This window comes from Nilaparvata lugens, chromosome 2 (genome assembly GCF_014356525.2).
Source record: "Nilaparvata lugens isolate BPH chromosome 2, ASM1435652v1, whole genome shotgun sequence".
Taxonomy (NCBI): domain Eukaryota; kingdom Metazoa; phylum Arthropoda; class Insecta; order Hemiptera; family Delphacidae; genus Nilaparvata; species Nilaparvata lugens.
The window spans coordinates 13894975-13910909 of record NC_052505.1 but is presented as its reverse complement, the minus strand read 5'-3'; the positions used below and the strand labels follow the sequence as shown (position 1 = coordinate 13910909).

General features: G+C 37.1%; 2 protein-coding genes across 2 annotated transcripts in view; one reads left to right on the top strand and one right to left on the bottom strand.

Annotated features, from left to right (window-relative positions):
* The window catches only part of LOC111056722 (scm-like with four MBT domains protein 2), a 38003-nt gene that overhangs the window by 17295 nt on the left and 4773 nt on the right, over window positions 1-15935 (top strand). Inside the window, exons 4-8 of the mRNA XM_039419994.1 lie at window positions 234-438; window positions 4174-4263; window positions 10702-10853; window positions 11496-11505; window positions 13005-13239. Coding sequence (XP_039275928.1) covers window positions 234-438; window positions 4174-4263; window positions 10702-10853; window positions 11496-11505; window positions 13005-13239 — 692 coding nt within the window. The remainder of the gene's footprint in view (window positions 1-233; window positions 439-4173; window positions 4264-10701; window positions 10854-11495; window positions 11506-13004; window positions 13240-15935) is intronic.
* LOC120349800 lies at window positions 6953-8079 on the bottom strand. The gene is made up of 2 exons (XM_039420604.1): window positions 7780-8079; window positions 6953-7698 (listed from the first exon to the last, which is right to left on the bottom strand). Exons 1-2 carry the CDS (start codon window positions 8039-8041, stop codon window positions 7391-7393), a joined length of 570 nt encoding a protein of 189 aa, XP_039276538.1. The 5' UTR covers window positions 8042-8079; the 3' UTR covers window positions 6953-7390.

Genomic DNA, 15935 nt, shown 5'->3' with positions numbered 1-15935 from the left:
AACAGAGCCTAATTGAACATTCTAATTTGCATGATGGAGCTGACTAGACTTCCTGTGTATCAGTCTGCAACGTAAACAAGATGCTGTTAGAATGTACAAACTAAACGACGGCACAACGTCCCACTTGTTTCAGTTTGTCTGAAATAGGCACTTGCAGATCTGAAATCTCGCATATCTGATGCTCTCCCTTGATGAGACAAGTTTCTACCATTAAAACTTGTGTTTGTTTGCAGTCTGCGCTACGTGGGCGACGTGGGAGACCGTAGCAGGGACTTCTGGTGCGACATGACCAAAGTGCAGCTGCGACCCCTCGGCTGGGCCGAGATTCACGGAAGGCCTCTCAAGCCTCCCGCACATCTCAAGTTGGCCATTACGCAACGGGACCTCGACAGCATCCTCAAATGCGCAAACACATTCTCCATTGAACTTATCAACTCGGTCAGTTTCTTAGATGTCATTGGATGAACTTTACTCAGTGCTTCAATGATCAATTATGTCTTTATTTTTACAAAAAAATCACACTATTAGGCCGGTTGCAGACGAACCACTATCGCATGTGGGATGTGGGACCGACATACCACTGAACAATACGACTTAGAGCATGTTCACATGACAGCGATTTACGCTCGGTTATCGCGCGATTGACCAACCGAGCGGTTGCCAGGTATAGGGAAACACATGGTGCCGTACACATGCATCGCTCGGTTTTAGTAGTCGCCGGCGAATCGCGGCGGTTGTAATCTCAGACTTAACCGAGGGCAAATCGCTCATGAATCGCTGTCATGTGTATGAGACTGGCAAATCGAGCGATTTGCCAACCGCGCGACAACCGAGCGTAAGTCGCTGTTATGTGAACAAGCTCTAACGCAGAGTGACTTTCACACTACATTCGAGAAAACCGCATTAGTGCATCAGTTTTCAGATGTTTGTATTATACTCGGGTGTTTTTATCATACAGCTGTTTTCAAAGTCACAGCGACTGCGATTGTGGTACAGAAGCTAGGGGAAGCGTAGTCACAGTATACATACAGTATGGAAACTCGGCTAGTACCCTGGCGCAAAAACCCGCCATCTTGTTAGGAAGCTCCGCATTGTAATAGTATTGATGGGAGGTTCGGATCACTTTACTGATCCGGATCAATTGATCTTGTTCTTCACTGCCGCGAGCCAATCAGAAGACCAGGATTGGAACTTCCTAAGGTCACGTGACGTGTCTAGTATTTGTGCCATGTAAAAAGCATTGGTTGGATAGGCGTTTTATTGACAGTTTCCATTCTGTATCTATTCTGTGGCGTATTGCTCAAACCAGTGGTACCTAATGACAATCGCAAGAAAAATAATCACTGCCACAACGTCATGTGGAAGTATCAGTGCCACTGCTATGCCTGCCAATGTATACGCTGCGTTTGTGGTACCACAGAAGGAAAATAATCTCTCCCACATTCCACATGTGGTAGTCGTTCGTCTGCAACCGGCCTTAGACTTTGGGTGGCATGACCACATTCTCCACAGAACTTATCAACTCGGTCAGTTTGTTAGACAAATCTAATTGGATAGTTTGCTCACTGGATAGTTTAATCACTATATTAAGGTGTTTTCGCCACACTGCACAAGAAGCAGCTGTTTTCCACGTAGCAGTGTTCCTACGTAGATCTGAAATGTACATTGTTTGCAGACGACTCTCGTCTGACGTCAGAACAGGTTTCTTTCCGTCTGAGGCCGGAAAGAGTACCCTTTCCGTCCGCTAAATTTCAAGTTGGCCATTACGCAACGGGACCTCGACAGCATCCTCAAATGCGCAAACACATTCTCCATTGAACTTATCAACTCGGTCAGTTTCTTAGATGTCATTGGATGGACTTTACTCAGTGCTTCAATGATCACTTATGTCTTTATTTTTACAAAAAATCACTCTATTAGGCCGGTTGCAGACGAACCACTATCGCATGTGGGATGTAGGACCGACATACCACTGAACAATACGACTTAGAGCATGTTCACATGACAGCGATTTACGCTCGGTTATCGCGCGATTGACCAACCGAGCGGTTGCCAGGTATAGGGAAACACATGGTGCCGTACACATGCATCGCTCGGTTTTAGTAGTCGCCGGCGAATCGCGGCGGTTGTAATCTCAGACTTAACCGAGGGCAAATCGCTCATGAATCGCTGTCATGTGTATGAGACTGGCAAATCGAGCGATTTGCCAACCGCGCGACAACCGAGCGTAAGTCGCTGTTATGTGAACAAGCTCTAACGCAGAGAGACTTTCACACTACATTCGAGAAAACCGCATTAGTGCAACAGTTTTCAAATGTTTGTATCATACTCGGGTGTTTTTATCATACAGCTGTTTTCAAAGTCACAGCGACTGCGATTGTGGTACAGAAGCTAGGGGAAGCGTAGTCACAGTATACATACAGTATGGAAACTCGGCTAGTACCCTGGCGCAAAAACCCGCCACCTTGCTAGGAAGCTCCGCATTGTAATAGTATTGAGGTATATATAGTATTGTATAGAGGTTCGGATCACTCTACTGATCCGGATCAATTGATCTTGTTCTTCACTGCCGCGAGCCAATCAGAAGATTAGGATTGGAACTTCCTAAGGTCACGTGACGTGTCTAGTATTTGTGCCATGTAAAAAGCATTGGTTGGATAGGCGTTTGATTGTCAGTTTCCATTCTGTACCTATTCTGTGGCGTAGTGTTCAAACCAGTGGTACCTAATGACAATCGCAAGAAAAATAATCACTGCCACAACGTCATGTGGAAGTATCAGTGCCACTGCTATGCCTGCCAATGTATTCGGTATACGCTGCGTTTGTGGTACCACAGAAGGAAAATAATCTCTCCCACATTCCACATGTGGTAGTCGTTCGTCTGCAACCGGCCTTAGACTTTGGGTGGCATGACCACATTCTCCACAGAACTTATCAACTCGGTCAGTTTGTTAGACAAATCTAATTGGATAGTTTGCTCACTGCATCAGTGATCACCATATTAAGGTGTTTTCGCCACACTGAACACGAAGCAGCTGTTTTCCAGTCCCTACGTAGATCTGAAATGTACATTGTTTGCAGACGACTCTCGTCTGACGTCAGAACAGGTTTCTTTCCGTCCGCTAAATTTCAAGTGTGCTAAAACAGCTGATACAAAAACTTTTCATTATTTGAGTTTATTATTCAATAATTAGAAGATTTATAATAATATCATCTTATTGTCATTTGAAAGAATAAAAAAGTATAAACTCAACCTCCCACATGATTGAACATAATCTTTTAGGTTATTTAGACAAATCAGAATAAAAAATAAAAATACTTGGACAATTTCCTGATATTCAGATTACCTCAGATTTGTTAGAGCTATGACCTTCCACTTTTGCTTTTGGAAGTGCTTAATAAACAATAAATTATTCTCATATATTTATATATTGTTTATTTTTCTGTGTGGCGAAAAATAGCGTTCACACCACGGGCAAAAATGTTTTTCCGGCTCTCAGTCTTTTCTAGTCCTCGGCCTACGGCCTCGGACTTGAAAACCGATTTCGAGCCGGAAAATTTCGGCCTTAGGTGCGAAATATACTATTATTATAAATAATATTGTATTATAATAAAATCAAATCATTAAAAAATCTATAGCTTATTTACAGATTTGGTATAAGACTGTGTACACACTTGTACGCCACGAACACATAACTAATGCTGCCCACTAACGACAGGACAAGTGTGTTGAACATGTGTGTACGCACATGATGCTCGTCATGCATACTGTGTCACCAGTGAAAAAGTTTTTGTTTTCAGTTTTTCGTTTGAAGCCTTTCGCGTAAATGTTTTTTTCGTTCGAAGACATGTCCGTTCACACATGCTTAAAAACCGGTTTTAAGAGGGACAAGTAGTCGGGGTGTCAAGTAGTCGGGTTGTCAAGTAGTCGGGATGGCACCTAGTCGCGTACCCAATGTGACTAGTCTTGTCTTGACTAACCGGTGTACGCCCAGCCTTGTTGTACGATTATGTATTATTGATTTTTCAGCAATAAATTCAATTCAAATTAAAATATTCACTTGAAACAAAGTAACTTCAACAGAGTTATTATTAAGTGTTTCGCCATGGAAAACAACATCAATTCTAATAATAATTTGAATTTTGATATTAATTGTATTTGTTGTATTTAAGGATGGATTCACACCGGTCGACCGCATCAAGGGAGGAATGAAGGTGGAAGTGCAAGACGAGGTGCATCCTTACCACGTCTGGGTAGCCACTGTAAGTCCTTACAATACTAATATTTATATATTTTTAACCTTCCGGCAGTCGCGCTGTTGTATAAAGTACAACAGTGTCAGTTTTTTGCTGCACAAAACTATTAAATGGGGTGGTGTCAGTGAATGAGTCACCTATGCATTCCAAAACTTTCCCCCCATCACTCCACTGAGTTGCAGTATCAACCGAGCAATGGTTCAGTCTTTAGGTGCCGTTTAGTCGCGACAGTGCATAAGTCGCACTGTGCATAAGATAGGGAAAGACTGTATGTGAGGACTGTAAACTAACTAATAACACTGAATTGATGGCTTTGCTTGATGTACCTTATAGGGCTATGAAATGGTAATCATCCAAATGTTCATAGGCGTAAAATAATCCAAGAAGATAGAAAAAGTAATTATACAATTAATTAATATGTTTTGACAGTAAACAGAGTACATAACACTTGGAAAATCGGATGTTGTACAAAATACAACACGCGACTGCTCGTGTGATTGAGTAGGGCGCGACTACCGCATTAAAACATTCCATCGCCCAATAATATTGCATGCTGTATCATCACTATTTAAAAATATATACCATTATAGCCAAGGACTCTGTGAATACCTTTTTAGTGGTTTAATCTATATAATGAGTGTAGTCATATAGGGTGATGTGACACCAAGGCGGACTTAGGCTCAACTCACTCTTACGCGACTCAGGTCGAGGAGAGACCCGACTCTAGTCGAGAGCAAGTGTTTCCAAATGATGACACTCAGACCAGTCGATTTTAGTCTCCGCGACTGTCACCATTTGAAAACACATGCTCTCGACTAGAGTCGAGTCTCTTCTCGACCTGAGTCGTTTAAGTGTGAGATGAGCCTAAAACGGACAAAATGACCAAGTGAGAAGGCTTTAGCATTGGAGTAGGTGAGACCATATCACACCAGATGCATCCCCACATTTTCTATATGTGCACTTTGCCCAATTGTGTCGTGTTCGGCCTGGTTTGTCATCATCCTAACAGCGATGTCAGAATCATAGAAGTGAAATAATAGGTTGATTGAATAAAAGCTAGCATTTTCCAAGTCATTCTCAAGCAAGTGCTAGAATTTGAGTCAGTTATATAATCTCATCTTATAGCTAGAACTAAAGGCTGATTTACACGATGCCAGTCGGCTTGCCAGTTGAGGTAGCCAGTCACTGGATGCCAACGACTGGCACTGTGTAAACGGCTCACGCCAGTAACTGGGCAAGCCAGCAAGCCAAGGACGCGCCAGCAGCTGGCTGTTCCAGCAGAACAAATATTTTTGTTTTACTGGCGTGTCAGCTTCCCCCTCTACCGCTTTACCTCTGCGGCACCAGCCGACAGGCACTGTGTAAACGGCAACAGTCGCCCGACTTGTTCCAGTAGCTGGCAACTTGTAAACAGGGTACCCGCTTAAAGCTGGCATGCTAGTCGCCGCTTGCCAGTGACCTTCCAGTCAATATCCAAACTGGCATGCCAGCCACTGGCATCGTGTAAATCAGCCTTAATGACTATTATTTGTTGTTAGTCACTAGATTGTAGATTTTATTCAATAATAAATAAAAATACATCAATAATTTGCTACTACACGACTCACAAGAGGTACAACCAAACATCCTTATGAATAAATAAATAAGTCTGGAAACATAGTGAACTATAAACCGTGTTGTAGAAACAATTCAACACTTCAACAATTTCACGTTGAAAAATCATATTTTTGATTTTTTAAAGTTCAATAATTTGTTACTACACACCTCACAAGAGTTACAACCAAACATACTCATAAATAAGTCTGGAACCATAGTGAACTATAAACCGTGTTGTAGAAACAATTCAACACTTCAACAATTTCACGTTGAAAAATCATATTTTTGATTTTTTAAAGTTCAATAATTTGTTACTACACACCTCACAAGAGTTACAACCAAACATCCTTATGAATAAATAAATAAGTCTGGAAACATAGTAAACTATAAACCGTGTTGTAGAAACAATTCAACACTTCAACAATTTCACGTTGAAAAATCATATTTTTGATTTTTTAAAGTTCAATAATTTGTTACTACACACCTCACAAGAGTTACAACCAAACATACTCATAAATAAGTCTGGAAACATAGTAAACTATAAACCGTGTTGTAGAAACAATTCAACACTTCAACAATTTCACGTTGAAAAATCATATTTTTGATTTTTTAAAGTTCAATAATTTGTTACTACACACCTCACAAGAGTTACAACCAAACATACTCATAAATAAGTCTGGAAACATAGTAAACTATAAACCGTGTTGTAGAAACAATTCAACACTTCAACAATTTCACGTTGAAAAATCATATTTTTGATTTTTTAAAGTTCAATAATTTGTTACTACACACCTCACAAGAGTTACAACCAAACATACTCATAAATAAGTCTGGAAACATAGTAAACTATAAACCGTGTTGTAGAAACAATTCAACACTTCAACAATTTCACGTTGAAAAATCATATTTTTGATTTTTTAAAGTTCAATAATTTGTTACTACACACCTCACAAGAGTTACAACCAAACATCCTTATGAATAAATAAATAAGTCTGGAAACATAGTAAACTATAAACCGTGTTGTAGAAACAATTCAACACTTCAACAATTTCACGTTGAAAAATCATATTTTTGATTTTTTAAAGTTCAATAATTTGTTACTACACACCTCACAAGAGTTACAACCAAACATCCTTATGAATAAATAAATAAGTCTGGAAACAGTGAACTATAAACCGTGTTGTAGAAACAATTCAACACTTCAACAATTTCACGTTGAAAAATCATATTTTTTACTTTCTCAAGTTCAGATATAAATAAAACTGGAACACAGCACTGAAATCAATTGAAAATATTTCAAATTTGATTTAAAGTTCATGCAGAATTATTGATTCGTTTGAGGACTACTGGGAAAAATATTGAATCTCCACAAAATTCATCCAGAATATAGAACTGACAGAATTAGTTTGAGGACTATTGAGTTACTAAAATTTGATACAGATTTCATCCAGTCGGAATCAGTTTTGAGAACGAATTAAAGACACTTGATACAGATTTCATACAAATTGATGAAGTTAGAATCAGTTTTGAGAACGAATTAAAGACACAGTTTAGCATCGACGACTGGCAAATCGACAGTGAGGCCAAGCAGAGGAGACAGCAGACCAGAGGACAGGCTGGACAGTAGACAGGACGCCATTTTGCGATGACACTCGTTCTTGAGCTTGATGTAGGTGCCCTGGCTGTTGCAGCGGCAACAAAGGTTCAGGTTAGCCTTCAGGTCCAGATTCAAGCACAATCGTGAAACGTCGCAGAGAAGACCGTTCAAGAGGCCTCGTTTCTGTCTGTGGTTGACTGACGATTCCAGTCCTAGTTCGGCCATTTCTAGACTACGTTCTGCTCTATGTTCAAATGACGATTCCATCGTTTCTAGCCCAAATTGTTGTCCATGATGTAGGGCCGTTTCTAGGCTACGTTCTGCTCTATGTTCAAATGACGGTTCCATCGATTCTAGCCCCAATTGATGTTCAAAGTTTGGGGCCATTTCTAGGCTACGTTCTGCTCTATGTTCAAATGACGATTCCATCGTTTCTAACCCAAATTGGTGTCCATGATGTAGGGCCGTTTCTAGGCTACGTTCTGCTCTATGTTCAAATGACGGTTCCATCGATTCTAGCCCCAATTGATGTTCAAAGTTTGGGGCCATTTCTAGGCTACGTTCTGCTCTATGTTCAAATGACGATTCCATCGTTTCTAGCCCCAATTGTTGTCCATGATGTAGGGCCGTTTCTAGGCTACGTTCTGCTCTATGTTCAAATGACGGTTCCATCGATTCTAGCCCCAATTGATGTTCAAAGTTTGGGGCCATTTCTAGGCTACGTTCTGCTCTATGTTCAAATGACGGTTCCATCGGTTCAGCTCTATGGTTCCAAGATGTTTCAGGCCTCTCAAGTACTGGCTCTTCAGATTTTACCTGAGAGATGATGCAGAAGATAACAATTGTTCCTTGTATAAACGACACTGCTGGAAGATTGTACATGCTGTTTTGTAGAATTTACTGCAAAACTGTAGGCTAATGAGAAACTGTACTGAACTTTTGATGTAGCCTTGTTGACTGATATATCTGTAAGCTCACTGTTATGTATGTTAACTTCTAGCTGCTGCTAACTGTTCACTCTCGTTTGTCAACTTTCAACCGCTCACTGATGTCTGTTAACTTCTAACTGATTTTAACTGCTCACTTATGTCTGTCAACTTTAAACTGTTGTTAACTGCTGACTGTTTGAAGCTGCTAACCCCTGTTAACTGCTACCTGGTATCTGCAACTGACTGCTGTTACCTACTGACTTTAGTAAACTACTGACTGCTGTAGACTGCCAACTGCAGTAAACTGCCTATCTTTTGCTAACCACTGACTTCTATAGGCCTATGCCTAATCTTTATGTTTTGCTAACTATTGTAAGCAACTGACTAGACTCCATTTAAAGTATGAAGACAACTGGAGAAGAACGCAATGTTTGAGTGTTTTATACTTGTCCCACTCCTAAGGATCCCCTCCATGGGAATTGACTGGAATAAAATCCAAGCTATGGCATAAATTTTCCTCAAAGTTGTCGTTCGAGATAGTAGTTAATATGAGTTGAATGAACGGATTTTTTATTACTTTCATTGTAATTATTGATTTGAACTGTCACATGTCTCACTTCATTTTGTCAGCATTTGTTGATAGGGAAGTGTTGACTATTTTATAAGAAATGTTTACAGTGAATGATTCTGCAGTATTGAATATTGGGAACCATATAATTATTCCAAATCTCGACTGTTGATGCGTACATATTACAGCTTTCCTTTAAGTTGTCTTTCACCTTTCAACAACAGTTGAATGATTTTTGCATTTCTTTTTCACAATAATTGGTTCTGTAAATTAGAAAGTTGAAGACTGATAAGTATAATTTGATAAAATGTGTGGGGGCACGTGTAAGAAATAAACCGATACCTTGACATAATGACTGATAAAGTAGTATTGAAGTAGTATTGAAGAGTTAGCTCATTAAACAGTTTTGTAGATAAAACATAAATAGCCGAATTTCACAATAAACAGTTTTGTAGATAGAAACATTAAGTACCAAGGATTTGTTTTAGTTTTGTTTCATACGCGTGCTATGTTTAATATTTTATTCCTTTATTGTCACACTGGTTTAATATTTTATACAACGATATGCAATTAATTATTTAAGTAAATAAACAATTTTGTTTACTCATTGACTGGAGTACTTTCGAACGGTAAGCGTCCATTTTATTTTTTATTTATTTATTTAATCATTCAGAATATACACAACTTACAGAAAAGTAGCACAGGCTTATAAGCCCAAAACGGTTCCAATTCTAATTTATACAACAGTCCAAATGTAGCTAGGTTATGTGTCACTTAAAAATCATCAATTACACACTCAATTCACAATTCAAACACACAAAAATCATTTTTGAATTGAAAAAATACTTCTAAATTAATTTAATTTAATTTTCAACAAAACGCTTACTATTTCAATTCCGACTTTTATTAAAAATGAATCCAAGAAAGGTTATGTTTTTTCGCCACACTGCACAGAAAGCAGCTGTTTTCCAGTCCCTACGTAGATCTGAATTGTTTGCAGACGACGTCAGAAAAGGGTTTCTTTTCCGGTCTAGGCCAGAAAGTTGTCTCTTTCCAGCCGCTCATGGAAGTAGTTAATAAGTCATCCGCTAGATCGGGCGAGTGTCCACTTTCATCATCAGCTGAAGTCGCCATGATTTCAGTTCCAGTTTCGAATCAAACTAATTCGCTTCGCAACCAGTTTTATTCAATTATTTATTGTTGATTAGTGCATTCCGAATTTTCAAAAATGCTTGAAGATGACTGTGGTATTCCAAGTGAAATTTTAAAAGAATCTGAAATCCTGACTGCAAATCTTCTACCACTAAAATCAAGAGATAGGTACGATAGCTTAACGAGTATTCTTTATTTTGTATTCTTTATTTATTTTGTCAGGAATACCTGTAGTGTGGCGAAAAATATCGTTCGCACCACGGGCAAAAATGTTTTTCCAGCTCTCAATCTTTTCTAGTCCTCGGCCTACGGCCTCGGATTTGAAAACCGATTTCGAGCTGGAAAAATCTCATTTTCTGCTCTAGGTGCGAAATATACTATATCAGCATAATGATAAGTAAAATTTGTGAAAAAATTATGTATACAAAAATACTTTCTCCAACACTTGATATTTTTCAGAACTGATATTTTCTCCAAGTCTCAACGTATTAAATTCAGAGTATAGCACTGCATTATAATAATTACTTGAATATTGCAAAATGTATTATGAAATATATTATGATTATGGTTGTCACTTTCTAATATTTATTCATATTTCACAGGTGATTGAGAATGTTGGCGGAAGACTGCTGCTGAGGTATGACTGTCCTGACAAATCGAATCCTGGTGATTTTTGGCTATTCTACTCATCGCCGAGGATTTTTGTCATTAATTGGGCCCAAAGTAGAGGTAATTCATCTCTATATTTTTTAAAGTAAGTGACTCAAATTTCTTTATTAGTTGTAGAGTTGTTTATTTTATTATTAATATTTCTCTATGTATGCTGTATTTACTTGCCAGTTTTCAAATTTAATTGTCAATTTATTTATTTTATTACTTTTCTATCTATACTGTATTCATACTTGCCAGTTTTCAAATTTAATTGTCAAGTTATTTATTTTATTACTTTTCTATCTATACTGTATTTATAGTTTTCAAATTTGATAGACTACCGTTCACGTTATAAAGTCAGTGAAAATGACAGAACGGCATGGTTGTCAATTCTCTTAATCCACCACCTTCACTAGATAGCTATGATTCAAATCATTATTTATTTATTTATATATTTCATTGGCAATTACAGATCATTTTTTCATCCCGGTATATATGATGTAATATTTTCGATTCTTGTTAATAATGTTCAATTGTATATCAAATATATTTTATTCACCAAGACAAATAGCCTGTATAGCCTTATCATGATTTGAAAATAAATTTCAATAATTGAGATGGAATTAGTTAGAAGCTCTTTAAGTTTTTCATCGCCTACAAACGATTTGGTTTATTTTAAGGCTATCCTACAGACAAAAAAAACTTTTTTCTGGTAATATATTTAATTCGTTTCCGATTTGTATAGGTACTATCAAGTTATCAGAATGAAAAAAGCTTTTTCAGGAAAAAATCCGATTATTACTTTTTGAGATTAGGCGCCTAAAGTTAAGATTTCTGTTACAGATCATTTCAAATTCGATAAGAGATAAATTAATGTAATTTTGAGAATAAACTCTTCACTGTAGTGTTGATTTAAAAATATCTTCCTTTAAATATCAATTTTGAAGAAAGTTATTCAATTGATAAAATAACTTGGGTTATTATTATTATTAATGCTGTTATTCTTAAGGTGCGTACAGATATAAGCGCCGCGAACATGAGCAATTCACTTTTAATCAGCTGACTATATCTGTATTTTTACAGAAACGGTAAGATACAGATATAAAAAGCTTGGCATCAGCTGATTAAAAGTGAATTGCTCATGTTCGCGGCGCGTATATCTGTACGCACTGAAAATGAACAAGAGGGGGAGGAGAAAGAGGAAAAGTCCAGGAAAATCCACAACATTAATCCATCAAAACAAAATGAATAAAGAATAGAATATTATGATGATTTGTTGAATCTATGAGATCAATGTATGAGTTTTGATGCAGCTAAGCTGAGTTTACATCGATGTTGCTCATTCGTCAAAGCAGACAGCACTATCCTTTTCTAGCTCCACAACGTTGCCAGACAGTTCTTCAAGAATTTATAAATATAATTGATTAACAAAATATTCAATCTCAATTATGAACATTTATTATTTAATCATTGAAAAATATATTTCCATGACAATTGAAATATAATTGATTGAAATTGAAATTGAAATTCTTTATTCTCCAAAAAAAGATTAACAATACATTTGTATGTAAAAAAATAAAAATACATTCCATTGGAGGCTCCTCTTATGGGCACATGCTTGTGAGAGAGGAGCGAGTTGTATAGTAGCATCCAATATACATAATCTTAAATTTAACTATTCATAGCTATGAAAAATATGGCTATAAATACAATAAAAAATAGAAAAAAATTATTTAAGAAAAAATAGAACTAGTGAAACAAAAAAAACAAAACTCAATCTGGAGAGAGGTATTATTATGAATAAAAATAAAATAAACCAAAACTAAAAACGATGTGGGAAGTGATTATTTTAAACAAGGCTGGAAAACTATTACATCAGATATACCAGTATCAGCAGCTATCCTCTATAGAAGGCAGTGGCAAGGCTGAGAATAATTATTGGCAAAGCTGTTCTCTTTCTCCACTGCCATTAAAACTTGTACCTTACCATAAATTCACTCATTTATCTATAAAGGAAGGAATTGGCTTATACATGTAGGGGTTAGGAAATTCACGAATGACGTATCATCACGTCTGAACTACTGAACTTTTTAATTAACTTGAAATTTTGCATATAGATTCTCAATTTACCAAGGATGGTTATAGGTCTATTTTAAACTTCAAGTTTTCAGTTTGTCAAGTTGAATTAGACCCTTGCCGAGCACGGGTTAGCTGCAAGTAAGCAATAATTAGTTTGAACTTTTGGTATTTTCAGAGTGGCCACGACAAAGACATCAAACACGACTTCAAGGAAGGAATGAAGCTGGAAGCTGTGAATCCGTTGAACAGGTGTGAAATCCACCCGGCCACGATTGTGGAAGTTTTTGATGAGCACTTCTTTCTGGTCGAAATTGACGAACAGATGAGGTGTTTCGAGGAGAAGTCAACTGACCGTTTCAACAGACTTACGTGGCTGGCCACGATATCGCATCCCTACATTCTACCTTGTGGTAAGATTTAAATAGATATTAAATAAATATCTAAAGACATTTAATAGATATTAAATAAATGTATGAGAAATATTTCTTCTATGTTTGGTTTTGAAGCATCTAAAATAAATATTTAAAGACATTATTAGATATTAAATAAATGTATGTGAAATATTTCTTCTACGTTTGGTTTTGAAGCATCTAAATTTAAAAATCTACGTTGTGAAAATACTTTGTAAAGTGCACAACTACAAGACTTAATCTATTTCGGACTATGTGTTACCTTATCTAAATTTGAGACAGGAATAGCACAAGGTTACCTTATTTTTTCTCTCCCTATAATTTTGATGATGTACTTATTGTATCAATCAATAACGAATAAAGAAAGATATTGTCTGAAAGAAAGATATTACTGACCTGTACTTGATCCTAAGTATTAATATTGTGATATTCATGTTAAGTGAGGTGATGGCTTTCCAGGGAAAATATCCATTGAGATCTAAAATAGTCCTCGATAATAAAGTCCTGGAACAAGTATCACACTTCAAGTATTTGGGTTGTGATATAACCTATGAAATGGACCAAGACTTGAGTGTAAAATTGAATAGATTCCAATCCATTTGTGGAACAATAAATAGGACTTTGAGAAACAGAGCCAGGAGAGAGACAAAACTCAAATTCTATAAGGTTATGGCTATTCCAATGCTCTTATATGGCTCTGAATCTTGGATACCTAGGAAGAAAGAATGGAGTAGGTTACAGGCTGCCGAAATGAGGTTTTTAAGAGCAGTAAAAGGGTGCACAAGGGAAGATAGGCTTCATAATATTGATATAAGAAGCGAGCTCAACATAATCTCCATATGGTAGAAGATCGAAGAAAATCGGCAAAACTGGAAAGAGCATGTTGAAAGGATGGAGAGCGACAGGATTCCCAGGGCAGTCATGTTGTATAACCCGGTTGGAAGGAGAAGTGTGGGCAGACCCTGTAAAAGATGGATGTGATGGTGAGTTTGAAGTCGGAACAGGCAATTTGCCTAATCCTTGTAGGAAGACGACGACGATGTTAAGTGACTTTTGTCTATGCAATTCTGTTTGTGACAAAAAAAATTCTTGATTCTTGTCATCAAATTCATTGAACATAGACAACGTGAATTCATTTATCTACAAACTACACAGTTCTTTAAGTAGTGAATAGGAAAATTGTACTTATGTGATCAATTTTTGAGTAGCTTCTACTTAAATGAATAACAACCAAGTATAGAGTGACCCTAGGCTATAGTGAGGTCCACGTTATAATGGGAGTGGAGAACAACGTTGCCGATCATCTGTATTGTCAATGACTTCTGTAGACGGTAGCTGATACAGGTTTATTAATGTAATATTAACTGTTCATTCTCGTTTAAAATAATGAATTACATTTTATGTAGCAAAAAATTATATTTTTCAATAATTTTATAATGAATTTTCATAATCAAAATGAAATATTTTGTTGATTTATTAATTCGACATTGTTCGAAGACGATCTGGCAACAGAGCAAAGCGAAAGATAGCGCTATCCGCTTTTTTGAATGATAGACATGGATAGCAATACCATTGCTAATCAAGCACTGCCATTATAACGTGGACCACACTATAGTGGATAGCAGCCTTTCCATATAGTGGATAGCAGATCTTTGGTTCGATCCCAGATATGACATATGACAAAAAGTTTTTACACATATGACAAAAAGTTTTTTATCGAAGACTCTCCCGTGGTGTCGGACTGACAAAGCTGGATTTCCAAATATCAGTGACTGTAAAAGTGATCGGCATAGTGATAATATGATTTCCATGAGTTCTAATTGTACTATTCCCACTCAGCCCGGCGGAGCGAATATGAGCAGTCACATTATAACTTATGGGAATTATATTCTTACCACTATTCCCACTAAGCCCGGCCAAGTATGTGCAGTCACATTATAACTTATGGGAATTATATTCTTACCACTATTCCCACTAAGCCCGGTCAAGTATGTGCAGTCACATTATAACTTATGGGAATTATATTCTCACTGTACCATGCTCGTTCAGTGTCACTGATATGTTCAGAATAACCTATTGTGTAACAAAGTTTTTATTTAATTTGATATGTATTTTACCTTGTTGATTACATTTTGCTTATCTGATCACACTAACGGAAACTTGATCAGTAAATTTCCAAAATATTATTTCTAATTTCTACTTATGTGCTATGTAATTTGAGGAGGAAATAATAAATTCGTTTATTCATATGTGGAAACCTAACTTGAACAGGCGGACCCGCTTGAAGTCGTGTTAGCCATTGATGGCTTAAATTCAAAATATCTGCTGACATGGAACTCCCGTCAGTGTTATACGAATATTATTCGTATAATATGAATACTCCCAGCCATACGAATATTATTTTATTGTGAAAGTATTATTTTTTATTGGTCATTGGTCGCTTCATTGTCCCAAGCTGGGTGATAAACTTCTTATCTTATACGCTTTTTTAACCTTGTATTCTGCAGGCTAAAACCTAATTTTAAATTTTCGTTGATATTCCTAAATTGAAAATACTTTTTATAGTTGGGTGCTATCTTGTACCTTACCGCGCTATACTGGTGGGGGGGGGGGCGCATAGCAAAATCTCGCCATGGGCGCCTAATTAACCTCGGGGCTGCCCTGGTGAAGTTCATTTGAATCCTTAGACTCTCCTC